The sequence below is a fragment of the Rhinopithecus roxellana genome, chromosome 12 (genome assembly GCF_007565055.1).
Source record: "Rhinopithecus roxellana isolate Shanxi Qingling chromosome 12, ASM756505v1, whole genome shotgun sequence".
Lineage (NCBI taxonomy): Eukaryota > Metazoa > Chordata > Mammalia > Primates > Cercopithecidae > Rhinopithecus > Rhinopithecus roxellana.
This window is the reverse complement of record NC_044560.1, coordinates 105,268,243-105,295,343: the sequence shown is the minus strand read 5'-3', so window position 1 is coordinate 105,295,343 and position 27,101 is coordinate 105,268,243. Positions and strand designations below refer to the sequence as shown.

At 53.5% G+C, this 27,101-nt stretch overlaps 2 protein-coding genes across 7 annotated transcripts in view; one reads left to right on the top strand and one right to left on the bottom strand.

Annotated features, from left to right (window-relative positions):
* The window catches only part of CD3EAP (CD3e molecule associated protein), a 4,515-nt gene extending 3,429 nt beyond the window's left edge, over nt 1-1,086 (bottom strand). Inside the window, exons 1-2 of one of the 2 annotated variants that reach the window (XM_010377482.2) lie at nt 577-1,086; nt 60-201 (exon numbers count right to left, since the gene is read on the bottom strand). In XM_010377482.2, the coding sequence (XP_010375784.1) occupies nt 60-201; nt 577-598 (164 nt within the window). In that variant the 5' untranslated portion in view covers nt 599-1,086. Of the gene's footprint in view, nt 1-59; nt 202-570 lie in introns of both variants that reach the window. The other variant, XM_010377481.2, reaches the window with a different exon arrangement.
* On the top strand, nt 934-27,101 carry PPP1R13L (protein phosphatase 1 regulatory subunit 13 like). Of its 5 annotated transcripts, XM_030941965.1 has the most exons (14): nt 1,312-1,610; nt 2,224-2,307; nt 8,435-8,510; nt 8,641-8,783; nt 9,706-10,219; nt 10,321-10,419; nt 10,498-10,589; nt 10,857-11,307; nt 14,074-14,534; nt 19,576-19,707; nt 19,799-19,932; nt 20,027-20,193; nt 23,083-23,282; nt 26,514-27,101. In XM_030941965.1, the coding sequence occupies exons 3-14, from the start codon at nt 8,456-8,458 to the stop codon at nt 26,550-26,552; spliced, it is 2,487 nt and encodes an 828-aa protein (XP_030797825.1). In that variant the 5' UTR covers nt 1,312-1,610; nt 2,224-2,307; nt 8,435-8,455; the 3' UTR covers nt 26,553-27,101. The 5 variants fall into 5 exon arrangements, with proteins under 5 accessions (XP_030797826.1, XP_030797827.1, XP_030797825.1 ...); XM_030941966.1 differs by lacking the exons at nt 1,312-1,610; nt 2,224-2,307 and adding an exon at nt 934-1,003; XM_030941967.1 differs by lacking the exon at nt 2,224-2,307 and having other exon boundaries at nt 1,311-1,610.

Here is a 27,101-nt window from a genome sequence, read left to right as displayed (position 1 = left end):
AAGAACCCGCTCCTGAGGTCTGGATCGGGACCCTCTTTTCTGTCAACAAGACCACTCACCAGTCTGGGGCAAAGTCTGCAGGGGCCTGAATAAGCCACAGCTCCGTATCTGGACCCATCAGCGCCTCCAAGGAGAAACGAGGGGACTCTGACGCTGGGGGCTTCGCGATAAAGTTAGGAGGACAAGAGAACCGAGCAGCACCTGCAGCAGAAGGGGAAATGGGGTCTACTGACACCTCCTTGCCGGTCCAATCTTGCAGGGCGCGCCTATCGGTCCGTTGGTCTTAACCTCGTGAGCACTCCAGTCCCCTCAACCTGGTTCCTCCTTTCTGCCCACCTTTTCCCCAGAGGCGACCTCAACTTCACCGATCCGACCCCTGGGGGCGCCTTGCTCTCCACGGATAGCCCCCCACAAGATAACCCTCTCTCCGTTCGTATTCTCGTTCGCCCACTGGGAATGCACGCTCTCCCCAAGTCCTGCTTCCAGGGACGCCTCCTTTTCGGCCCGAACCTTCCCGGGCGCCCCTTTCTCCTCCCACCAGCGCACCCTCCGCACCCCGTCAACACGCACGCTCACCGCCGGCCTGGGGCTCCTCCATCCCGGGACCCACACCACAGGCGACCCAGTAGCCCGGGCTGCTCACACCCAGTTGCAGACCACGTGGATCCAAAGGGGTACGGCCTCATCCGGGAGCGCCCAACTGGTGCGGGAGCGCGGGGGTAGGTATCGCTCGACTCCCATTCTGCAGGAAGAACTGGGGGAAATTTCCACGTGTGCAGATCAGAAAACCGAGGAAGAAGTCTTTTTCGGATAAATGTATTCCCGAAAGCCGCTGATTCGTTGTTGTGCTGGAGTCAGAGGCCCATCGGGTCCCGATGGGTCGCCCCCATCGTCTGTCCAATATGGTTTGTTGCAAAGCCTCCTTAAAGGGGCAGCCACACTGCTCTTCCTAAGTCTTAAAGAGACAGGACGGTCGATTGGTCTGAAATTCTTAAAGAGATAGGTAAGAATCCTAGTTAGCAGGGCTGTGCTTTCTGTGTTAAATGCCTTCCGGGGAGGTCCAGATGCCTCGGAAGTTCAGAACTTGACTGGGAGAAGCGGGAAAATGGAGAAATAGGGGCAATCCGTCCGGAGGGCTTCAGTGAAGTTCCAGCCAGGGGGCGGGGCTTCTGAACTCCGGGGGAGCGGGAAACATAGGGGGAGGAGCTTGTGGTTCTTGAGGGAGGAGCCTCGGACCCAGGAGCGTGACACGCGTGGAGTGGTGCTGAGCACGGTGTAGCGCTTGTGGATCAAATGGGACTTGTAGATGCCCTCGGGGGTTTAGTCTCATGCATGGGAAGCCTCGATGACTTTCAGGAAGGGACCTGATCGGCCACTCCTCCCTGCCCCAGGGCGCGTGTAAACAGCCGCACGTGGACGCAGATTTGGGGGACGCACCCACGTCCCTTCCCAGTGGGACCGCCCCGCGTTGGGCGGCGGTTGGAGCCGCGGGAAGGTGGCTAGACAGGGTGACCCGACTGCATTCCTGGCCGGTGTGTCAGCGCCACTTCCCGCCCCCTCTGCCAAGATTTAGGATCCTACTCCAGAATTGGGGCACCACTTCTATCCAGGTGGGAGAGGCTTTCCAGAGCGGAGGGAGGGTCAAGGGAAAGGGGAAATATTTCCCCTCCCCGGGATCTCCAGACGGTTCCCTTCGCGTGGGCGAGAGAGACTACGGGGTGCTGCCCCTGCGGGCTCCAGGACTACAATTCCCAGAGGACCCGAGGAAAAGAGTCGCCCGAGGTCGGTCGCGGAGGCTGCTGGGGGTTGTAGTCCAAACTAAGATTTTGAACTCTTGCTAGGACATCCTTTAAAGATCCAATCCGCACTTTTTATCGACGGGGAGATTCGGGCTCAGAGAGACCCGGGGGGATACTGATCAGGAAAAGGGAAACTGCGCCTGAAGGGGTGGAGCAAGGGCTCAGGAGTCAGTCTCCCGCAGCCACAGCGAGGCAGGCCTCTCGGCTCTGCTGTATCTCCCCGGCCAGGTCGCTCTCGGCTTCTGGGCCTCGCCCTTCCTGTCTGTGAAATGGACTCTGGGTGAATCCAAATGGTATCGTCTCGGGCTACGTCCTATCACTCCCGGACTACAAGTCCCAAGGTGCTCGAGACGACCTCGGCTCCCCCTCCCCTCCGGGACCCGCCTCCCTCCAGCCCAAGTCACGTCGTCTAACCTGTTCCCAGCTCCTGCCCCGCCCCGTTCTCCGCTCCCCGAAGCCGAAGCCCGAGCCGGAGGAAGCCCCCCGGTGCCAGGATCTGCCCAGATCCGTGAGTTTCACCCTCCTGGGGACCAGAGGCCCTGAAAGAGCCCAACACCCGCGTTCCTGGGAGGATTGGGAGGGGACTTGGACGCCAGGTCCCAGGGCGGAATTTGGGGCGCGCCGACACCTGGATCCTTAGAAGGAAACTCTGATACCTATTTTACTGGAGGGAAGGAAAGCGGGTTCGGATGCCTGAATTCTTGGAATGGAGGGATTCGACCCCTTCATCCCGGGGAGACTTTGGAGCTGGAATTCCTGAGTCTCTCGAACTGGGAGGGCTCTAGGAAGCCGAGTCTTTGGGTAGTATAGGGATTCGAATCCCCGAGTGTTGGTGAGAAATGAGAGGCTCAAACTGGTGGGACTCAGGGTGGAATGGGTGACCCCCTGCCACCCTCAAGCTACTGTCTCCACCGATCTTCTAGGTCTCTGAGCAGAATTAAGGGTGGGGCAGGGATAGTGGAGCCTGGGTTCCTGAAGTGGAGCATGACAGGTACCCGGAGTCCCTCCAGAGGCTGTGTCCCGGCTCTCCCCCGACTTTTCGACTCGGGGATGGGGGCGGGGGAGGAGAGAAAACACCGAGGCAGATCGCCAACCTCCTCTGTGCCGCTGAGCGAACCCAACATGTCATTAACCTGGGCGTCAGACCTGCCTAACCAGAGAAGGGACATCCGCCCTAGGGCACCCCCTGGCGGAGGTGGGCTCCCCTATTGCTTTATGGGGTGGGAAACAGCTGGGTTTATATAGGTAGTTCTAGAACCCAGGGCAGAATTCCGGAAAGCGGCTGTTGGATTCTGGGAGGTTTGCGTAGCCGAGCATTTAACCATTACACGGAGAGGAAGGGGTAAACTGAGGCTTGGAGCTCACACAGGCAGCAGTTTGTGGGGTCAGGATTCTGCCTCCTCCTTCTGCAGCTCTCTGGAGGACCGGATTCTCTCCGCCCCAGCCAGATTTTCTGACTAACCTTCTGCCTCAGGGCTCCTTGCCCTGACCCTGAGGTGAGAAATGTCACCTCTACACCCATCTGTCTGACCTGAGGTATTGTGGGAGATAAGGGAGGGACAGAGGCTAATTCTGGAGGTGTCTGTCTGTCCTTGAGGCCGGGGGGAGGGCAGGACCAGGCACCTCCCTCTGTCTGTCTCCCCCTTCTCTCCACCCCCATGCGTCCTAAGAGGGGGGATTAAAAACAGAATGGGGGAGGCGGGCATCTGATGAGATGGGTGTTTCCCAATGTCTGGGCTTGAAGGACATTTGATGATAGCCTGAAATGAAATTAAAAATAATAACCGTGGCTGCCAAGACAGGGCTCTGGTGTGCCAAGCCCAGAGCTGGTAGGTAGGTAGGAAAGCTCTCATTGTCTAGAGGAGTCTTGGGTGGCAGAGGGGTTTCCCTTTGAATAAGGTTTGCTGACCCCAAGGAAGGACTCCTCTTTACAAATGGAGAAACGGAGGCTGGAGGGTGGATATTGCTCACACCCTGGGCTTTTGCCAGCTTCTGTCTGGAATCTCCCAGGGCTCTCCCAGCCCCCTATCCCTAAGTGACTGAGAGTGATCACTGGCCAGACTAAGGAATGTACAGGTGGAATTGAGGACTCTGAGAGGCAAGCGCTCAGGAAGTTGAGACCCTGGGTGTCAAAACTCAGGGCTTGTATGATCTCAGAAAGAGTTGAAAGGACCCTTTTAGGGGGAAAAAAATTACATTGAGTCTTGACCCCTCACTCTGTTGCCAGACCCTGTGTTATAATAGACAGCCAAAGACATCTGGTAATTATGAATCCTGTATATGTGAACTTTATTTCGCGCACTGCATTGTTTTAATCACGGCTTATAAATGTCACTCAATCCTCATACCCCTTTGAGGTGAAGGTATTAATTCCTCCCACGGTCCACACGAGGAAACAGGCACAGAGAAGCTAAATAACAAGCCCCAGTAGAGGCTTAGAGCAGGAAAGGCCGTAGCCCATTCTACAGACGTCCACAAAGGAGGAAACCGAGTCCCAGAGACAGTGGAGCCTCTCCCAGATTCAGTGTGACCCGACAGGGATGTAGGAGTCCACCCTGGCTGTTCCCAGCTCAGTCTGGCTCTCTGACCCGGTTCCTACTGAAGATGACTCCTCCAGGAAGTCCACAGGATCCTTAGCCCTAAAGAACCTGGCTGGGGTGCAGAGGAGGCCAGGGAAGGAGAGCCAGGGGTGGAGCGGAGAGAGGAGCCCAGGGGAGAGTACCTGCGGCTGGACGGGAGCCCGCGGGAGAGCCTGGAGCTAGAGCTGGAGGGGAGCCCAGGGGAGAGGACTCGGAGGCGGAGGTCAGGGGCAGAGGCCTGGGAACAGATACACCGCCCGCGCCACCCCCGCGCCCCGCCCTTGTATCCCGCCCGGCCCCGCTCCCTCGCCGCGGGATGTACAGCACCTGCCTGGACCCGCTGCGCATTCCCCCGGCCTGAGCTCAGGCGCAGTCCGCCCTCCTGGCGGGGGTTGGGGTGTGACCGCCCCCTGGTGGCTCCGACGTCCCCATCGCCTGTCCCAGCCACAGCCCCACACCCAGGGTTGGCATTTCTTTAGACCCAGAGGATGTCAGCATGGAATCTGAGAATCTTGGAAATTTGGGGATCATGGCGCCGTGGCTCACGACTGTAATCCCAATACTTTGGGAGATCGAGCCGGGGAGGATCCCATGAGGCTAGGAGTTCGAGACCAGCCTAAGCACAGGCGCAAGAGAGACCAAGTCTCTACGGAAAAAAAAGAAAAAAAGAGTAACTTACTGCGGGAATGCTGGCATTGGAGGCTGCACAGACTTGCTCATTTATCTATTTTAACAGACAGTTAACAAAGTATTGTTTGTGTATCTCTGAAATTCTAAATGCCTGAGTTTTGATTCCTGTAGTCTCTTCTTCCTAAGGTCTGAATTCTCAGAGCCCTGAATTCTTCCTGCACCTTCTGACCAGGTGGATTCTTACAATAGTCCTATGAGGTGAACTGTTATTTATCCCCATTTTACAGATTAGGAAACTGAGGTACTCTGGTCAGGGTTGGATGGTGGTGCTGCCAGATTTGATTATTTGATTCTTTTTTTAAAAAATTTTTTAAGAAATGGGGTCTCACTGTGTTGCCCAGGTTGGTCTTGAACTCCTGGCCTTAAGCAGTCCTCCCACCTCAGCCTCCCACAGTGCAAGCATTACAGGTGGAAGCTACCATGCCCGGCCCTCAGATTTGAATTCTTGAAGTCTGACTTCTTACTCGTGCTTTTACCAGCCCCACTATACCATCCATCTAGACTTCCAGGGCAGTGCAATCCTGGGTTAGGTAGAATGTGGTACAGAAAGACTCAGAATTCTGGGTTAGACAAATGGGAGAATTCTAGAATGTTCCAAACATAGAATCTTGGACTCAGAGCTTTCCAACAATAGGCTCTTTAGCTGAGGGGTTTAGGCTCTGTAGAACTTTAGTTACAGTCGGGCTGGGTGTGGTGGTTCACGCCTGTAATCCCAGCACTTTGGTAGGCTGAGGAGGGTGGATCACGAGGTCAGGAGATGGAGACCGTCCTGGCTAACATGGTGAAACCCCGTCTCTAAAATACAAAAAATTAGCCCGGCGAGGTGGTGGTCTCCTGTAGTCCCAGCTACTGGGGAGGCTGAGGCAGGAGAATGATGTGAACCCGGAAGGCGGAGCTTGCAGTGAGCCGAGGTTGTGCCACTGCATTCCAGGCTGGGCGACAGAGCAAGGCTCTGTTTCAAAAGAACTTTAGTTACAGTCCTAAGGTTCTTACAGTTTCAGAGTCTAGGGCTCATAGAGATTAAAGGGGCCTTTCAGAATAGCTGGTTTGGCCAGGTGTGGTGGCTCATGCCTGTAATCTCAGCACTTTGGGAGGCTGAGGCGGGAGGATTGCTTGAGCCCAGGAGTTCAAAACCAGCCTGAGCAACAAAGTGAGACCCCTGTCTCTACAAAATTTTTTTAAAAAATTGGCTAGCTGTGGTAGCGCGAGCCTGTACCTATAGTCTCAGCTACTTAGGAGGCTGAAGTGGGAGGACCACTTGAGCTGGGAGGTCAAGAGGCTGCAGTGAGTCACAGTTGCAGCCTGGGTGACAGAGTGAGACCCTGTCTCAAAAAAAAAAAAAAAAGTGATTTGCCTCCTTTCACTGTTGGGGAGACTGAGGCCCAGTGAGTGGAGAGGACTCAGTGCCCAAATTCACACACTCCCTGTTCATCCAAATGAGCCACCAGCTTGAACAGGTTCTGTTCCTTCGACTTTCCAGACAGAGGCAGGTATCAGCATGACCCAGCCTGCCCTGCTGCCTGTACCGCCAGAGCTAAGCGGTGGATGCAGCAGGGTGGTTGCAGAGCTGGTGGGCGTGGTGGCTAGCATGGGGATAGAGAAGGTGCTGGCCTGACCGGTTCCTAGTGGCCTAGCTCCCTCCCACTGGGCCAGTGACCACAGCTACCCCTCCGCCCCTGGCCACCTCCCTGTTCCTCTTGCTAACAATGGGTCAGTGAGAGCCAGACCTCCCACTGGATGGGGACCCCAAGGAAAGGAAGCTGAGCAGTCGCTTCCCTCTGGGACCCGTCTAATCTGGTGGAGATGACCCAGAATAAGTTAGATCTGGGTGTGAAACCCATAACTACCAACTTCTTGCAGGGTGACCTTGAACATATGTTTCTGAGCCATGCTTTCTTGCCTGCTAGGGTGGTTTTGACTATTGAATGAAGCTTTGAGTGCACATCATTTCTTACCACTCTAGAAGGGAGTGGCCTCTCAATAATAATAATTATTATTTTTTAATAGAGCCTCGCTCTGTCACCCAGGCTGGAGTGCAGTGGCACAATCTATACTCACTGCAACCTGTGCCTCCCAGGTTCAAGTGAGTCTTGTGCCTCAGCCTCCTGAGTAGCTGGGATTACAGGCAAATGCCACCATGCCCAGCTAACGTTTGTATTTTTGGTAGAGACGGGGTTTCACCATATTGGCCAGGCTGGTCTCAAACTCCTGGCCTCAAGCGATCCATCCACCTCATCCTCCCAAAGTGCTGGGGTTACAGGCACGAGCCACTGAGCCTGGCTGGTTATTGTTGTGTATTTTTTTTTAATCCTTCCTTCCTTCCTTCCTTCCTTCCTTCCTTCCTTCCTTCCTTCCTTCCTTCCTTCCTTCCTCTCTCTCTCTCTGTCTCTTTCTTTCTTTCTTTTCTTTTCTTTCTAGACAGAGTCTCGCACTGTCGCCAAGGCTCTGTGCAAGCTCCGCCTCCCGGGTTCACGCCATTCTCCTGCCTCAGCCTCCTGACTAGCTAGGACTACAGGCTTGGGTCACCACGCCCGGCTACTTTTTTGTCTTTTTAGTAGAGACTGGGTTTCACTGTGTTAGCCAGGATGGTCTCAATCTCCTGACCTCGTGATCTGCCCACCTGGGCCTCCCAAAGTACTGGGATTACAGGCGTGAGCCACCGCGCCCGGCGGTTGTTGTTTTTACTACATTTACTACATTATATCCCAAGCAGTAGGCATGGGTTCTAGTACACAGCAGACAGCAGTATTATTATTAAAACAGAAAACAAAAAGCAAACAAACAAACAAAAAAAAAACAGGATCTAGCACAGTGCTGGTCCCTTGTAAACATTCAGTAATTCATAGTTATTTCATCCTGTTTACCGGCACATTGTAGGCGATCAATAGATAATTGTTCAAAGAGCGATTCAGGTCTTCTTAGGACTGAGATAAAGAGATAGATGGACACCGCCGGGCGCGGTGACTCACTCCTATAATCCCAGAACTACAAAAATTAGCCGGGCGTAATGGCACGCGCTTGTAGTCCCAGCTAGGCAGGAGAATCGCTTGAACCTGGGAGGTGGAGGTTGCAGTGAGCCGAGATCGCGTCATTGCCCGGGTGACAGAGCGAGAGTCCGTCTTAAAAAAAAGAAGAGAGAAAGTGAATTATCCGGAGCCTTTAGACTGGGTTTGGACTTCTCCGTGGCGCATGGACTTGGCTTTGGAGGAGTTGGCATTTCCCAGCTGGGGAGGTGAAAGGGTAAAGGGCTTCCGGGGGAAGGAACTGAGTTAAGGCGTTGTCCCGCTCCTGACGGCCCCTGGCTCCCTGAGGGCGGAGTCTAGAGGGGCGGGGTCTTAGCCGGCTCCCTCTCTCCCCACCATGCAGGCGCCCGCTCCGGCCGGCACCATGGACAGCGAGGCATTCCAGAGCGCGCGGGACTTTCTGGACATGAACTTCCAGTGTGAGCTGGAGTAGGAGGGGGGCTGGCGGGGCGGGGTCCTCGGCAGCGGGGGGTGGGGGGGTGGGGGGGTGGTGCTGAGGCCGGCCCCTGCCAGGAGGCCTGGTCCTTACCTCCACTCCTGCCTCCCCAGCGCTGGCCATGAAACACATGGATCTGAAGCAGATGGAGCTGGACACGGCGGCGGCCAAGGTGGATGAACTGACCAAGCAGCTGGAGTCGCTGTGGTCAGACTCTCCCGCGCCTCCTGGCCCGCAAGCCGGACCCCCTTCTAGGGTAAGCCTGGTTCCCGTCTTGATCTCCAAAGCCAGCTTCTCTCCAGACCCCAGACCAGAGGCCTGGATTTCAGGCAAGATTGCCCCATAGTTACGCAGGTTGTGGGCTCTTCAAGGGAACTTGAAAAAAGGGGACCAGGCCAGGCGCGATGGCTCAGGCCTGGAATCCCAACATTTTGGAAGGCCGAGGCGAGAGAATTGCTTGAGCCTAAGAGTTCGAGACCAGCCTCTACAAATAATTTTTTAAAAATCTGGCCGGGCACGGTGGCTCACGCCTGTAATCTCAGCACTTTGGGAGGCAGGCGGATCACTTGAGGTCAGGAGTTCAAGACCAACCTGGCTAACATGGCGAAACCCTGTAGCTACTAAAAATACAAAAGTTAGCCTGGTGTGGTGGTGCGTGCCTGTAATCCCAGCTACTCAGGAGGCTGAGGTGGGAGGATCACACTAAGTCAGGGAGGTCGAGGCTGCAGTGAGCCAAGGAAAGAAAAAAAAAAGAGAGAGAGAGAGAGAGAGGAAGGAAGGAAGGAATAAAGAGAAAGAAAGAAAGAAAGAAAGAAAGAAAGAAAGAAAGAAAGAAAGAAAGAAAGAAAGAAAGAAAGAAAGAAAGAAAGAAAGAAAGAAAGAAAGAAAGAAAAGAAAGAAAAGAAAAGAAAGAAACCAGTGGAGGTGGACATGTAACAGGACCATCGGAAGGAAACAGACGTTTACCTAAGCGGCATAAAGGCGACATAGCGTAATGGGCTAGCCACGGCTGTCTCCCCACCACTCCTCACCTGAGCTCTCTGTGCCTGAATTTCCATCGTCGGTCGGCCTCCTCTGGGTTGACCTCCAGTGATCCCTCTTGACACCCCCTCAGACACACCAACCCTTCCACTAATGTCTTCTTTGATCCATCCCTCAATGTTCTGGCCTCCCCACAGCCGCCCCGGTACAGCTCCAGCTCGATCCCTGAGCCCTTTGGCAGCCGAGGGTCCCCCCGGAAGGCGGCCGCCGATGGCGCAGACACCCCGTTCGGACGATCAGAGAGTGCCCCAACCCTGCACCCCTACAGCCCGCTGTCCCCCAAGGGCCGGCCGTCGTCACCACGCACTCCGCTCTACCTGCAGCCGGACGCCTACGGCAGCTTGGACCGCGCGCCCTCGCCCCGACCCCGCGCCTTCGATGGCTCAGGCAGCTCCCTTGGCCGTGCGCCCTCCCCGCGGCCCGGGCCAGGCCCGCTCCGCCAGCAGGGTCCTCCCACGCCTTTCGACTTCCTGGGCCGCGCAGGCTCCCCCCGTGGCAGCCCCCTGGCGGAGGGGCCCCAGGCCTTCTTCCCAGAGCGCGGGCCTTCACCGCGCCCCCCTGCCACCGCCTACGACGCGCCAGCGTCCGCCTTCGGGAGCTCCCTGCTAGGCTCGGGCGGTAGCGCCTTCGCCCCGCCTCTGCGCGCACAAGGTGAACCCGGGGGCCCGACTTCGACCTGGGGTCGAAGCGGGAGGAGGGATCCGGGGCTCGCCACCCCTCCCATCTCATCCTCACTGGAAACTTCTCCCCAGACGACCTGACACTGCGCCGGCGGCCCCCGAAAGCCTGGAACGAGTCTGACCTGGACGTGGCGTACGAGAAGAAGCCTTCGCAGACAGCGAGCTATGAACGTGAGTGGTGGAGGCCCGGGGAGTGGAGGACCTAGAGGAGAGGCAGCCCCCCAGACCCTGACGATTCTCGCCCCATAGGCCTGGATGTCTTCGCCCGGCCCGCCTCGCCGAGCCTGCAGTTGTTGCCTTGGAGGGAGAGCAGCCTGGATGGACTGGGGGCCACCGGCAAGGTGAGGAGGCGACGCCTGGGGAGGAGAGGCGGGGGAAGGTCGAGGAGGAGCCGGGTCGGGGAGCGGGGTCACTGCCAGTCTCTCTCTGGTGGCTGCGATCTGGGTCTCGGCGCCCTTTCCCACGCTCTCCCTTCACTGAGCCGGGTTTCTGCCCCTTCCTCACCCTTTCTTCTCCCTCACTCCCAGGGCTTCCCTCACCTCCTCTCCCTCCCTCCCCTCCACCTTCCCTCTCTCAACCGATCCCCTTCTCCCTTCCCTCTTCCCCAGGACAACCTCACCAGCGCCACCCTGCCGCGCAATTACAAGGTCTCTCCTCTGGCCAGCGACCGGCGTTCCGACACGGGCAGCTACCGCCGCTCGCTGGGCTCCGCGGGGCCGTCAGGCACTTTGCCTCGCAGCTGGCAGCCCGTCAGCCGCATCCCCATGCCCCCCTCCAGTCCCCAGCCCCGCGGGGCCCCGCGCCAGCGTCCCATTCCCCTCAGCATGATCTTCAAGCTGCAGAATGCCTTCTGGGAGCACGGAGCCAGCCGCGCCATGCTCCCTGGGTCCCCCCTCTTCACCAGAGCACCCCTGCCTAAGCTGCCTCCCCAGCCCCAGCCACAACCACAGCCCCAGCCACAACCACAGCCCCAGCTGCCCCCACAGCCCCAGCCACAACCCCAACCCCCTACCCCAGCCCCCCAGCCTCCCCAACAGACATGGCCCCCTGTGAACGAAGGTGAGTCAGCAATGAGGGCCCTAGAGGACTGGGTAAAGGGAGAACAAATTGGCAGGGGGACCAGACCAGCCCTGGGGAGGCGGGGAGATCACAGCCAAATGCCCCTTTACAAGCACTGTCCCTGCAGAGAGCTAGGCCAGGTGAGCTTGGGAATTTGAGTAGGAGTCAGGGACAGTGCAAAGTAAGTGTGGACCCTGAAGCCAGACTGCCCTGTTCTACACTGTGTGACCTTGGGCAAGTCACTTAACCTCTCTGGGCCTCAATTTTCTTAAGTGTAAAAGGCAAATAATGGGCCGGGCGCAGTATCTCACGCCTGTAATCCCAGCACTTAGTGAGGCCAAGGCGGGTGGATCACAAAGTCAGAAGTTTGAGACCAGCCTGGCCAATATGATGAAACCCCGTCTCTACTAAAAATACAAAAATTATCTGGGTGTGGTTGCAGGTGCCTGTAGTCGCAGCTACTCAGGAGGCTGAGGCAGTAGAATCACTTGGGAGGTGGAAGTTGCAGTGAACTGAGATTGCACCACTGCACTCCAGCCTGGGTGACAGAGCGAGACTCTGTCTCAAAAAAAAAAAAGGCAAATAGTGATAGAATCTATCTTATTGACATATGTTACTAAATTCCTATAAAGTCCTTAAAACAGCACCTGATGGGCCAGGTGCTGTTGCTCACACCTGTAATCCCAACACTTTGGGAGGCTGAAGTGGGCAGATCACTTGAGGTCAGGAGTTCGAGATTAGCCTGGCCAACATGACGAAATCCCATCTCTATCAAAAACACAAAAGAAGGCTGGGCGCGGTGGCTCCCGCCTGTAATCCCAGCACTTTGGGAGGCCGAGGCGGGCGGATCACAAGATCAGGAGATCGAGACCATCCTGGCGAACACGGTGAAACCCTGTCTCTACTAAAAAATACAAAAAAATACAAAAAAAAAAAAAAAAAAAAAAGCCTGGGCGCAGTGGCTCACACCCGTAATCCCAGCATTTTGGGAGGCCGAGACAGGTGGATCACAAGATCAGGAGATCAAGACCATCCTGGCTAACACTGCTGACTTGCTGTGTGACTGAGGATAAATTACTTGTCTGAACCTCTGTTTCCCATCTGTGAAGAGAGATTAATAGTATCTACCCTATAGAATTGTGATGGGGATTCAATGAAATAATGTGTATGTGTGTGTGTGTGTGTGTTTTTTTTTTTTTTTTTTGAGATGGCGTTTCACTCTTGTTGCCCAGGCTGGAGTGCAATGGCGAGATTTCAGCTCACTGCAACCTCCACCTCCCAGGTTCAAGTGATTCTCCTGCCTCAGCTTCCCAAGTAGCTGGGATTACAGGCATGCACCACCACACCCAACTAATTTTTTGTATTTTTAGTAGCGACGAGGTTTTGCCATGTTGGCCAGGCTGGACTTGAATCCCTGACCTCAGGTGATCCACCCACCTCGGCCTCCTAAAGTGCTGGGATTACAGGCTTGAGCTACCACGCCCAGACATGTGTGTGTGTGTGTGTGTGTGTGTATTATTTATATATATATACATACTATACATAAATATATATACATTATATACATAATGTTGTGTGTGTGTGTGTGTGTGTGTGTGTATAGAGAGAGAGAGAGATGGAATCTCACTCTGTCACCCAGGTTGGAGTGTAGTGGTGCAATCTCAGCTCACTGCAACCTCCGCCTCCTGGGTTCAAGTGATTCCTGTGCCTCAGCCTCCCGAGTAGCTGGAATTACAGGCATGTGCCACCACGCCCAGCAAATTTTCTTTTTCTTTTTCTTTTTTTTTTTGGAGACGGAGTCTTGCTCTGTCACCCAGGCTGGAGTACAGTGGCCGGATCTCAGCTCACTGCAAGCTCCGCCTCCCGGGTTTATGCCATTCTCCTGCCTCAGCCTCCGGAGTAGCTGGGACTACAGGCGCCTGCCACCTCGCCTGGCTAGTTTTTTGTATTTTTTAGTAGAGACAGGGTTTCACCATGTTAGCCAGGATGGTCTCGATCTCCTGACCTCGTGATCCGCCCATCTCGGCCTCCCAAAGTGCTGGGATTACAGGCTTGAGCCACCGCGCCTGGCCTCTTTTTCTTTTTTTTCTTTGTATTTTTAGTAGAGACGGGGTTTCACCATGTTGGCCAGGCTGGTCTCAAACTCCTGACCTCAAGAGATCTGTCTGCCTCGGCCTCCCAAAGTTCTGGGATTACAGGCATGAGCCACTCCACTCAGCCAATAATGCATATTTTTATTTCCACTTGCTTTACTGCCAGAGTGAGTAAGACAGAGAAGAAATCATTAAACACCAGGATTCTACTTCCTGCTGGAGTTTTCTGCCTGAGATGTTAGGAGAGGAAGTTCTTAGGATCTCAGAAAGTCACATCTATCATGGTTGGTAGTAGTGGATTCTAGAGTCAGCCAGAACTGAGTTCAAGTCCCAACTGCATGGCTTTGGGCAACTGACTTGTCCTCTCTGAGGTCCAGATTCCCTTTCAGTAATAAAGGGAGATGGCAGTCTGTCTACCTCATAAGGCAGTGGTGAGATTACAGTAAGGTAGGCATGTAAAGTGCCAGGCATATAGTAACTGCTCAATAAATGGGAGGCTTCATAACTGTATATTATTCACAGCCCAAAGAAAGTGTAGCCCAGAGAGGGCAAGGAACTTCCTTGAGGTCACACAGAAAATCATGTGCTGGTTGTATGTCCTGGAAGTTGTGGAGAGGGAGTCTTGGCTGTCTCCTGGGGACGTGTCCTCTGATGGGGCTCTTGTTCCGGCTAGGATCCCCCAAACCCCCCACCGAGCTGGAGCCTGAGCCGGAGATAGAGGGGCTGCTGACCCCAGTGCTGGAGGCTGGCGATGTGGATGAAGGCACTGTAGCAAGGCCTCTCAGCCCCACGAGGCTGCAGCCAGCACTGCCACCGGAGGCACAGTCAGTGCCCGAGCTGGAGGAGGTGGCACGGGTGCTGGCAGAAATTCCCCGGCCCCTCAAACGCAGGGGCTCCATGGAGCAGGCCCCTGCCGTGGCCCTGCCCCCTACCCACAAGAAACAGTACCAGCAGATCATCAGCCGCCTCTTCCATCGCCATGGGGCGCCAGGGCCCGGGGGGCTGGAGCCAGAGCTGTCCACCATCACTGAGGGATCTGAGGCCAGGGCAGGGCCTCCTGCTCCTGCCCCACCAGCTCCCATTCCACCCCCGGCCCCGTCCCAGAGCAGCCCACCAGAGCAGCCGCAGAGCATGGTAAGTAATACAGGAGGAAACTGGGGTATGTTTGCTACGTGGATCCAAGGGCTGTAGCAAAGAGCCCCCCAAATACAGTGACTTAGATGAGATCGAAGTTTTCTCCTCTTTTGAGTAAAAGTCCAGGAGTTTGCAGCTCAGGACTGTAGGCAGCTCACTGGAGTTAGGACTCAGGCTCCATCTACCTGGGGCTCTGCCATCCATCGGGGGGTGAGCCTGCCCTCATGGTCCTAGATGGCTGTCACCAAGTCTGCCCTCCAGCCAGGAAGAGAGAAGAAGAGAAAGTGTGCTTTCCCCTTTCAGGCAGAACCTGGGAGTTCACACATCACTCCGCCTGCTCCCACTGGCCAGGAGCCCCATTGCAATGGGATGCTGGGAAATGTAGTCTTTAGGCATAGCTGTGTGTGAGCATATGGAGGGCCATCTGGGAGTTGTGGCTACATAGAGATGTACTCTGCTCCTTCTCTCCAATAACCTGTGCCTGTGCCCTGCCCTGGGCATTCCTTCAGCAATCTTGAGTCTTACACCTGGACATGACTGAGTCTTGGCACAACAGTGAGTTCATTCTGGGACTGAGAAGTCTTGCCTGAATCAAAGCAGTCACCCTCTCTTCTCTCCCTTTTTGTCTCTGTGTCTCTTGTGTTTGCTCTGCTCTCTCCTCTATTTTTTTTTTTTTTTTTTTTTTCAAGCAGAGTCTTGCTCCATCACTCGGGCTGGAGTGCAGTGGCTTGATCTCGGCTCACTGCAACCTCCACCTCCCAGGTTCAAGCCATCCTCCCGCCTTAGCTTCCCAAGTAACTGGGATTATAAGCCTGTGCTACCACGCCTTGCTAATTTTTGTATTTTTAGTAGAGATGAGGTTTCACCGTGTTGGCCACCCTGGTCTCAAACTCCTGACCTCAAGTGATCTGCCTCTCAGCCTTCCAAAGTGCTGAGATTAGAGACGTGAGCCACTGTGCCTGGCTTGGCTCTCTAGTGAGTCTCAGCGGTGCAGTGGCTCATGCCTGTAATCCCAGCACTTTGGGAGGCTAAGGTGGGCGGATCATGAGGTCAGAGGTTCGAGTCCAGCCTGACCAACATGGTGAAACCCCGTCTCTAGTAAAAAAAAATACAAAAATTAGCCAGGAGTGTTGGCGCTTGCCCGTAATCCCAGCTACTCAGGAGGCTGAGGCAGGAGAATCGCTTAAACCCAGAGGCGGAGGTTGTAGTGAGCCGAGATCGCGCCACTGCACTCCAGCCTGGGTGACACAGCAAGACTCCATCTCTAAATAAATAAATAAACAAAAAGTGAGTCTTGGCTGAGTGCGGGACTCCACCTCCTGGGTTCAAGCGATTCTCCTGCGTCAGTCTCCCAAGTAGCTGGGATTACAGGCATATGCCACCACGCCTGGCTATTTTTTGTATTTTTGGTAGAGATGGGGTTTCACCATGTTGGCTTGAACTCCTGACCTCAAGTGATCTGCCTGCCCTGGCTTCCCAAAGTGCTGGGATTTCAGGCATGAGCCACCACACCCAGCCAAGATGAAATACATTAACGTAGTGCTTAGTATAATACCTGGCACATAACTGTTAACTGCTCTTACTGTTGTCACCATTGGACCAGGGGATGGTCTCCTGCTGATCTTGGTCCCTGCATCTTGACCGGGAAGAGAGTTTAAGCCACATGGAACAGACCTGAATAATCCGTGTGGGTAAACAGAGGGAAGAGATAACTTCTCAGAGAAGTAGGGGTCAGGTGGACACCCCAAAATGCCTATTCCCAGGCCCTCCTGAGAGTAAAAGCAAGGAACCTTGAGGCTGAGGATTTTGAAATCAAGAGGGGAAGAATGACAGCATGTTGAAATGGCTGAGCATCCCGTTGTAGAATCACAAAGTCCTGGCCACAGAGAAACTTAAAAAGTCATAGAATGTAAGAATCAAACGCTAGTGTCACCATCTTAGAATAGTAACATTTTACAGCCCTACAGCATTTAAAGGATTGGACAGGATCTTAGAATTATAAAGTTAGGCCAGGCACGGTGGCTCATGCCTGTAATCCCAGCACTTCAGGAGGCCAAGGCGAGTGGATCACTTGAGGTCAGGAGTTCAAGACCAGCCTGGCCAACATGGTGAAATCCCGTCTCTACCAAAAATACAAAAATTAGCTGGGCCTGGTGGTGCATGCCTATAATCCCAGCTACTCGGGAGGCTCAGGCAGGAGAATTGCTTGAACCTAGGAGGCAGAGACTGTAGTGAGCCGAGATCACGCCACTGCACTCCAGCCTGGGCAACAGAGAGAAACTCTGTCTCAAAATAAAATAAAAGGAACCTCTTCTCTTAAAAAAAAAAAAAAAAAAAAAAGTTAGTATCGTGGACTGATTATTACCGATTCTTGAAGTCACCAAATCTGACAATTAAAGATGCTCATATTTTGAATTATAAAATCACAAATTCATGCACTGATATGTTTGATATGTTGTAATAGAGGGTTATTACTATTATTATTGAGACAGAGTCTCACTCTGTTGCCCAGGCTGGAGTGCAGTGGCAAGATCATGGCTCACTGCGGCCTCCACCTACTGGACTCAATCAATCCTCATGCCTCAGCCTCCCCCGTGGCTGGGACTACAGGCATGCACCACCACTCCTGGATAATGTTTAACATTTTTTGTAGAGACAGTTCTCACTATGTTGTCCAGGCTGGTCTCAAACCAGGCATGAGCCACTGTGCCCAGCTGAGATTTATATTTTAAATTAACACTTTCCACTATAAAGAAATAACACCAACACATAGAGAGCTTGGGGAAAATAAATAAAAGTAGAAGAAGGAGGACAAAATCACACCACTCACAGAGAACCATCATTAACATTTTGAATATTTCCTTCTAGTGTTTTTTTTTTTTTTTTTGAGATGGAGTCTCACTCTGTCACCCAGGCTGGAGTGCAATAGCGCCATCTCAGCTCACTATAACTCTGCCTCCCGGGTTCAAGTGATTCTCGTGCCACGGCCTCCTGAATAGCTGGGATTACAGGCGTGTACCACCATGCCCAGCTAATTTTTGTATTTTTAGTAGAGACGGGGTTTCACCATGTTGGCTGGGCTGGTCTTGAACTCCTGCCTGACCTCAGGTGATCTACTCTCCTCAGCCTCCCAAAGTGCTGGGATTACACACATGAGCCACCACACCCAGGCATTTCCTTCTAGTCTTTTAAAATGAAATTCTGGGCCAGGCATGGTGGCTCACACCTGTAATCCCAGCACCTTGGGAGGCCGAGGTGGGTGGATCACGAGGTCAGGAGATCAAGACCGTCCTGGTTAACACGGTGAAACCCCCATCTCTACTAAAAATACAAAATAGCCAGGTGTAGTGGCGGGCACCTGTAGTCCCAGCTACTTGGGAGGCTGAGGCAGGAGAATGGCATGAACCTGGGAGGCGGAGCTTGCTGTGAACCAAGATCGCGCCACTGCACTCCAGCCTGGGCGACAGAGTGAGACTCTATCTCCAAAAAAATAAAAATAAAATTCTAATGGAAGAATATTAAAGTTCTCAACCATAGAATCTTGGGATTGCAAAGTCCTGGCCCCTCAGCCATTTGAAATAGCACAACGTAGCATTTCTGCAATCACAACATATTGGAAAACTTGAAATAACTGAGCATCTGGGAATTTTGGTTTCCATGGCTGTTGGGATCTCTGAATTCCAGAATCTTAAAATCACTGACAGCAAAGACCAGAATCACAAATGCCACGGACTCACACACTTGGAATAAATAAATGCATTGTTTTTCTTTTGAGACTGGGTCTCACTGTGTTGCCCAGGCTAGAGTGCAGTGGCATGATCATGACTCACTGCAGCCTCCATCTCTTCCATTCAAACAATCCTCCTGCCTCAGCCTCCCAAGTAGCTGGGACCACGGGTGTGCGCTGGCCCAGCCCAGAATAAAGGAATCTTACAGGAAGAAAATTAAAAATAAGAAAGCACATGAGGCCGGGCGCAGTGGCTCAGACCTGTAATCCTAGCACTTTTGGGCCGGGCGTGGTGGCTCAAGCCTGTAATCCCAGCACTTTGGGAGGCCGAGGCGGGCGGATCACGAGGTCAGGAGATCGAGACCATCCTGGCTAACACGGTGAAACCCCGTCTCTACTAAGAAATACAAAAAACTAGCCGGGCGAGGTGGCGGGCGCCTGTAGTCCCAGCTACTGGGGAGGCTGAGGCAGGAGAATGGCGTAAACCCGGGAGGCGGAGTTTGCAGTGAGCCGAGATCCGGCCACTGAACTCCAGTCTGGGTGATAGAGCGAGACTCCGCCTTAAAAAAAAAAAAAAAAAAAAAAAAAAATCCCAGCACTTTTGAGTGGATCACCTGAAGTCAGGAGTTCCAGACCATCCTGGACTACATGGCGAAACCCTGTGTCTACTAAAAATATGAAAATTAGCCGGGCGTGGTGGCCCATGCCTGTAATCCCAGCTGCTCAGGAGGCTGAGGCAGGAGAATTGCTTGAACCTGGGGGGCGGAGGTTGCAGTGAGCTGAGATCACACCACTGCACTGCACTCCAGCCTGGGGACAGTGCAAGACTCCGTATCAAAAAAATAAAAAAATAAAAAAGAAAGAAAGAAAGAAAAGAAAAAGAAAGCACAAAGAATAATAAAATACTCAAATTCCAAACATCTGGAATGAACACACCTGGTAAGATTTTGTCACGTGTGCCTCATTGCATTCATTAACAAAAGAAATGTGAGACTGTGTGTGAATTGAATAACTGGGTTCCACAATCATTGTTTTGAAATGATAGAATTACTTTGCCACCAATCCCATGGCCCCCAGCTTTCTCTCACGTTTCAAGGCCCAAGATTCTCAAATCACGGGATTCCCTGTCTATGGCAGGGAACTGGAGGCTCTAGGAGGTGATGGAAGGCACCCCAGCACCCCACCCCGAGGGAATCCCAGTCCTACCCCTGTCTAGATGGGTGCCACAGGTCCCTGGACCTCTGTTTCCTACTCTGGGTCGTGGATATACTAACAATCCCTCCAAGTCACTAACCTCTGCGCCCTGTCCCCCAGGAGATGCGCTCCGTGCTGCGGAAGGCGGGCTCCCCGCGCAAGGCTCGCCGCGCGCGCCTCAACCCTCTGGTGCTCCTCCTGGACGCGGCGCTGACCGGAGAGCTGGAGGTGGTGCAGCAGGCGGTGAAGGAGGTGAGCGCTGCTGAGCGGGAGGTGGGCGCGGCGGGGGCGGCGCAGATGCCAACCGCGGGACTGAGCCTTTCCTCTCCCCTGCTGCACTCAGATGAACGACCCGAGCCAGCCCAACGAGGAGGGCATCACTGCCCTGCACAACGCCATCTGCGGCGCCAACTACTCCATCGTGGACTTCCTCATCACCGCGGGCGCCAATGTCAACTCCCCCGACAGCCACGGCTGGTGAGCCCCGACCCGCGCGGTGGGCTGGGTCCCCTGTGGGCGGACGCGCAGCCTCTCATGCATCGCTCCCTGCAACCCCCACCCCCACGCCTAGGACACCCTTGCACTGCGCGGCGTCGTGCAACGACACAGTCATCTGCATGGCGCTGGTGCAGCATGGCGCTGCAATCTTCGCCACCACGCTCAGCGACGGCGCCACTGCCTTCGAGAAGTGCGACCCTTACCGCGAGGGTTATGCTGACTGCGCCACCTACCTGGCAGGTGCGAGGCAGGGCTGCTGGCGCCTGGGTACCGGCGGGTGTACAGGAGCGGGGAGGGGCGCAACTACCCCCTATTAGGGAGAGGAGGGTGTGTGGGCTGCACCAACCACTTGGCAGGATTGCGGAGGAGGAGGGATGGACCGCCTGCGGGGGTGGGCGACTGTGCCCTCCTAAGGGAAAAGGGGACTTGGAGACTGTGCTATGCGAGCGAGCTGGACACCTTTGGGGAGGAGAATGGCTGTGAAGATTGGTCTGTTCACCTTTCCCGTCTTCAGGGGTGAGGAGCTGAACGTTTCAACCCTGCCATCCACCTGGCATAGGGCTGTGGGCAGGTGGGCTCTGCCACTTGTGGGAGAGGCATTGCCACACTCCTGGCAGGTGAGCAGGCTGCAGCTGCCGGAAAGGGGCTTGTAGGAAGACACAAGGCTATACCCTATCTCTCCAGGGGGCAGGCTGCATCACCTAGTTCCCCGACGGGTGGGGCGAAGTAGGCTGTGCCACGGGGATTGTGCACAGGGTCATTTCACACCTGGAGGAGCCAGTTGTGTCTCGGTGTGGGTGAGGAACTTAATGGAGAATCGGAGTGAGGCAGGTCCTAGGACTTATGGGTGAGACAGAGGATTATATATTTGAAAGTTGAGCCTGATCGGGCTACAGGACATTGTAGAGACCCCCCGTCTCTACAAAATATTTATTTATTAATTATTATTATTATTTTTGAGACTGAGTCTCACTCTGTCGCCCAGGCTGGAGTGCAGTAGCTCAATCTCGGCTCACTGCAACCTCCACCTCCTGGATTCAAGCAATTCTTCTGCCTCAGCCTCTCGAGTAGCTGGGACTACAGGTACTCACCACCATGCCCAAGTCATTTTTTGTATTTTTAGTACAGATGGGGTTTCGCCACGTTGCCCAGGCTGGTCCCGAAATCTTGAGCTCAGGCAATCTGCCCGCCTTCGCCTCCCAAAGTGCTAAGATTCAGGTGTGAGCCACCACGCCTGACCTCTACAAAATATTTTATTTTTATTTTTATTTATTTATTTATTGAGACAAGAGTCTTGCTCTATCACCCAAGCTAGAGTGCAATGGCACCATAGCTCACTGCAGCCTCTGCCTCCTGGGTGAAAGCAATTCTCCTGCCTCAGGCTCCTTGGTAACTGGGATTACAGGCACTTGCCACCACATCCCGCTAACTTTTTTGCATTTTCATTTGTTTTGTATTTGTAGTAGAGATGGGGTTTTGCCGTGTTGGCAGGTTGGTCTCGAACCCCTGACCTCAGGTGATCTGCCCGCCTTGGCCTCCCAAAGTGCTGTGATTATAGATGTGAGCCACTGTGCCCGGCCTACAAAATATTTAATAATAATATAAAGAATCAGGAGGAGGCTGAGGCAGGAGGATTTCTTGAATCTGGAAGTTCGAGGCTGCAGTGAGTTTGATTTCACCACTGCACTACTGCAGCCTGGGTGGCAGAGTGAGACCTTGTCTCAAAATAAAATTAAAAAAAAAAAAGAAATAAAAGAAAAAAAAAAGAAAGAAAGAAAAGAAAGCCAGGCGCGGTGACTCATGCCTGTAATCCTAGCACTTTGGGAGGCTTGAGACAGGCGGATTGACTGAGCTCAGGATTTCCAAACCAGCCTGGGCAACAGGGTGAAACCCCATCTCTACTAAAAATATTTTAAAAATTAGCCGGGTGTGGCAGCGTGCACCTGTAGTCCCAGCTACTTGGGAGGCTGAGGCCGGAGAACCGCTGGAACCCGGAGGTGGAGGTTGCAGTGAGCCAAAATCGCCCGACTGCACTCCAGCCTGGGCGACAGAGCTATACTCCGTCTCCAAAAAGAAAAGAAAACAAAGAAAGAGGCAGTCCATGAGCCAATTTAAAGGACCCTATCATTCAAGGAAGGTGTGAATCTTCCTTAGAGACTGTGCCATTTAAGCTAAGTGCCAGGGTAGGGCAAAAGACTGGACCGCTAGGGTTGACACGGGGATTCAGCAATGTACAAGAAGGAAATGGAGGGCCGGGCCAGGTGGCTCACGCCTGTAATCCCAACATTTTGGGAGGCCGAGGCAGGTGGATCACTTGAGGTCAGGAGTTTGATACCAGCCTGACCAACATGGTGAAACTCTGTCTCTACTAAAGATACAAAAATTGGCCGGACGCGGTGGCTCACGCCTGTAATCCCAGCACTTTGGGAGGCCGAGACGGGCGGATCATGGGGTCAGGAGATCGAGACCATCCTGGCTAACACGGTGAAACCCCGTCTCTACTAAAAATACAAAAACTAGCCGGGCGTGTGGTGGGCGCCTGTAATCCCAGCTGCTCGGGAGGCTGGGGCGAGAGAATGGCGTGAACCCAGGAGGCGGAGCTTGCAGTGAGCTGAGATCGCGCCACTGCACTCCAGCCTGGGCAACAGAGCAAGACTCCGTCTCAAAAAAAAAAAAAAAAAAAAATACAAAAATTGGCCAGGCGTGGTGGTGCACGCCTGTAATCCCAGCTACTTGGAAGGCTGAGGTGGGAGAATCGCTCGAACTCGGGAGGTGGAGGTTGCAATGAGGCCACACCATTGCACTCCTGCTGGGTGACAAGAGTGAAACTCCATCTCAAAAAAAAAAGAAAAAAGAAAAAAAAACAAAAAGGAAATGGGAGCCTCTGACCCTGCCTCAGGAATGGGTGGCCCATGGCATGCCTCCCCCAGTTTCCTCGAATGCTCAAAGACGGCCAGTCCCGGCATCTGACTCCAGCTCCTGTTCCCATCCGCAGCCGTGGGCACACACAAGATTTCAGGTGGTTGCTGGGACAGGTGCCAAATTCCAGGGCCTCTCCTGGTCCCCACGTGGCCCGTTCTTGGACCCCCTGGGCCAGGTTCTCACCTTCCCCTCCGTGGCATGTTTCAGACGTTGAGCAGAGTATGGGGCTGATGAACAGCGGGGCGGTGTACGCTCTCTGGGACTACAGCGCCGAGTTCGGGGACGAGCTGTCCTTCCGCGAGGGCGAGTCGGTCACCGTGCTGCGGAGGGACGGGCCAGAGGAGACCGACTGGTGGTGGGCCGCGCTGCACGGCCAGGAGGGCTACGTGCCGCGGAACTACTTCGGGGTAAGCCCAGGGGGGATGTCATGGGGACGTCCCAACGGTTGGGGAAAAGGGGGATCCCACAGAAAAAAGAAGAGGTGACAGGGACAAACTGTTATATTGGGCGAGGGAGGTCAGAAAAGCTCATTATTGTTCATGGAGAGGAGAGGAAGAGTCCATTCTATTTGATAGTAATGTCGGGGGTAAGGGTCCCTTATAGTTAGGGGAGTAGACTGAGGAAGAGCCCTTTATTTTATTTTTAAATTTCTATTATTTCTTTATTTATTTTTAAATTTTGTTTATTTATTTCTGAGACGGAGTCTCGCTCTGTCGCCCAGGCTGGAGTGCAGTGGCGCCATCTCTGCTCACTGTAACCTCCACCTCCTGGGCTCAACCAGTTCTCCTGCCTGGGATTACAGGCGCCCACCACCACCACACCCGGCTACTTTTTGTATTTTTAGTAGAGACGTGGTTTCACCATGTGGGCCAGGCTGGTTTTGATCTCCTGACTTCAGATGATCCTCCCGCCTCGGTCTCCCAAAGTGCTGGGATTACAGGCATGAGCCACCGTGCCCAGTCAATTTTTTTTTTTCTTGAGATGGAGTCTTGCTCTGTCGCCCAGGCTGGAGTGCAGTGGCTGATCTCGGCTCACTGCAAGCTCCGCTTCCTGGGTTCACGCTATTCTCCTGCTTCAGCCTCCCAAGTAGCTGGGACTACAGGCGCCCACCACCACACCTGGCTAATTTTTTGTATTTTTAGTAGAGACAGGGTTTCACCGTGTTAGCTGGGATGGTCTCGATCTCCTGACCTCGTGATCCACCCACCTCTGCCTCCCAAAGTGCTGGGATTACAAGGCTTGAGTCATCGTGCCCGGCCAGCCAATTTTTATTTATTTATTTGAGATGGAGTCTTGCTTTGTCACCCAGACTGGGGTGCAGTGATAAGATGTGGGCTCACTGCAACCTCTGCCTCCAGGGCTCAAGTGATTCTCCTTCCTTGGCCTCAACAGTAGCTGGGATGACAGGCGCGTGCCACCAAACACAGCTAATTTTTTTTTTTTTTTTTTTTTGTATTTTTAGTAGACAGGATTTTGGCACGTTGGCCAGATTGGTCTTGAACTCCTGACCTCAGGTGACCTGTCCGCCCCAGACTCCCAAAGTCCTGGGATTGCAGGCATGATCCACCGCATCTGGCTGGAAGAGCCCTTTATAGAGCTATCAGGATGTAGGGTGCTGGCCAGTGCTGCCTTACTAGTTATTTGACTGGTTTATGCTTAATCCAATGTTTTTATTATCATCCCTGATTGTATTGGTGGAGAGGTTAAAGAATAATCCATTTTAGCCAAGGGAAGTGACGAAGAAGAATCTCATTTGAATGATGGTGGGTTGAGTTAAAGAACTGTAGATTAAGGCTGGGAGAGGGCAAAAGACTGGACCTCTAGGGCTGACATGGGGATTCAGCAATGTACGAGAAGGAAATGGAGGGCTGGGCCAGGTGGCTCACACCTGTAATCCCAGCACTTTGGGAGGCCGAGGCAGGTGGATCTCCTGAGGTCAGGAGTTTGAGACCAGCCTGACCAACATGGTGAAACTCCATCTCTACTAAAAATACCAAAAAAAAAAAAAAAAAAAATTAGCTGGACGTGGTGGTGGGCACCTGTAATCCCAGCTAATCAGGAGGCTGATGCAGTGAGCCCTGATGGTGCCACTGCAGTCCAGCCTGGGTGACAGAGTGAGATTGTGTCTTAAAATACATATAATTAAGGCCGGGCGCGGTGGCTCAAGCCTGTAATCCCAGCACTTTGGGAGGCCGAGACGGGCGGATCACGAGGTCAGGAGATCAAGACCATCCTGGCTAACCCGGTGAAACCCCGTCTCTACTAAAAATACAAAAAACTAGCCGGGTGAGGTGGCGGGCGCCTGTAGTCCCAGCTACTCCGGAGGCTGAGGCAGGAGAATGGCGTGAACCCGGGAGGCAGAGCTTGCAGTGAGCTGAGATCCGGCCACTGCACTCCAGCCCGGGCGACAGAGCAAGACTCCGTCTCAAAAAAAAAAAAAAAAAAATACATATAATTATATGTATTTATAAAAATTTTATAAAAATATTTTTATAAAAATATATATTATATATAAATATATATTTATATATATAACAGGTGGAGAGGAAGCTTTTATTACACTGTACTGGGCAGAATGAGGAAAAATCCATTAGCAAAATTATAGTATAACTGAGGAAAATTGTCTATTAGGATTAGGGGAGAAGACAAGGAAGATTTCGTTACATTCCTGAGAGGGGAGATTTATTTATTTGTGTGTGTGTGTGTGTGTGTGTGTGTGTTTTGTTTTTTGAGACACAACCTGGGCCCTGTCACCCAGGCTGGAGTGCAGTGGCATGATCTCGGCTCACTGCAACCTCCGCCTCCCGGATTCAAGTGATTCTCATGCCTCAGCCTCCTGAGTAGCTAGGATTACAGGCATGCACCACCACGCCCAGCTAATTTTTTGTATTTTTAGTAGAGACGGGTTTTCTCCGTGTTGCCCAGGCTTGTCTTGAACTCCTGAGCTCAGGTCATCCACCCACTTCAGCTTCCCAAAGTGCTGGGATTACAGGCGTGAGCCACCGCGCCCGGCCCTGAGAGGGGAGTCTTTTTGTTTTTTTGTTGTTTTTTTTTAAGACAGAGTCTCGGTCTGTCGCCCAGGCTGGAGTGCAGTGGCGGGATCTCAGCTCACTGCAAGTTCCACCTCCCGGGTTTACGCCATTCTCCTGCCTCAGCCTCCCTAGTAGCTGGGACTACAGGCGCCCGCCACCTCGCCTGGCTAGTTTTTTTTGTGTTTTTTTAGTAGAGACGGGGTTTCACTGTGTTAGCCAGGATGGTCTCGATTTCCTGACCTCGTGATCCGCCTGTCTCAGCCTCCCAAAGCCCTGGGATTACAGGCTTGAGCTACCGCTCCTGGCTGAGACTTTTTTAAATATGGAAGTGGGACCCAAAAAGACAGCCAAGGTGTTAGAGAGAGGTGGGCTTCTCCTTGTGGCAGTTAGGAGAGACTGGAAATATTCCATTTTATCAATGGAGGCTCTGATTGGAAGCTTCCCTCTGGTTCTTGGAGGTGACACAGAACTTGGATTCTGGAGCAGTTTGGGAAGTGCTGAGAGGTTCCCTTAGGAAGGGGTGGGAGGATGGAGACAGGCAGCGAATTTGCGTGTGGGATGAGGAGGTGGGAGCTCCTGATGTCTGAAGATCCTGTCTCTCCCCAGCTCTTCCCCAGGGTGAAGCCTCAAAGGAGTAAAGTCTAGCAGGATAGAAGGAGGTTTCTGAGGCCGACAGAAACAAGCAATCCGCCTTCCCTGCAGACCACCCCCTGTGTTTTGCTGCCTTTATCTGCACCCCTCACCCTGCTGGTGGTGGTCCTCGCCACCGGTTCTCTGTTCTCCCGGACGTTCAGGGGAGAAGGAGGACCCCAGCCTTAAGTTTAGGAATCTGCCTTAGCCTTGGGAGGTCCGGGAGGGGCTGGAAATCACTGGGGAGAGGAAACCACTTCCTTTTGCCAAATCAGATCCCGTCCAAAGTGCCTCCCATGCCTACTGCCACCATCACATCCCCCAGCAAGCCACCCACCTGCCCAGCAGAGCCTGGGATGGGCGACCACACCACTGGATATTTCCGGAGGTCACCACTGACTCCATCTCTCCCAGCAGTCTTGGGGTCTGGGTGGGAAACATTGGTCTCTACCAGGATCCCTGCCCCTCCTCTCCCCAATTAAGTGCCTTCACACAGCACTGGTTTAATGTTTATAAACAAAACAGGGAAACTTTACTTATAAATAAAAGTAGTTTGCACAGAAA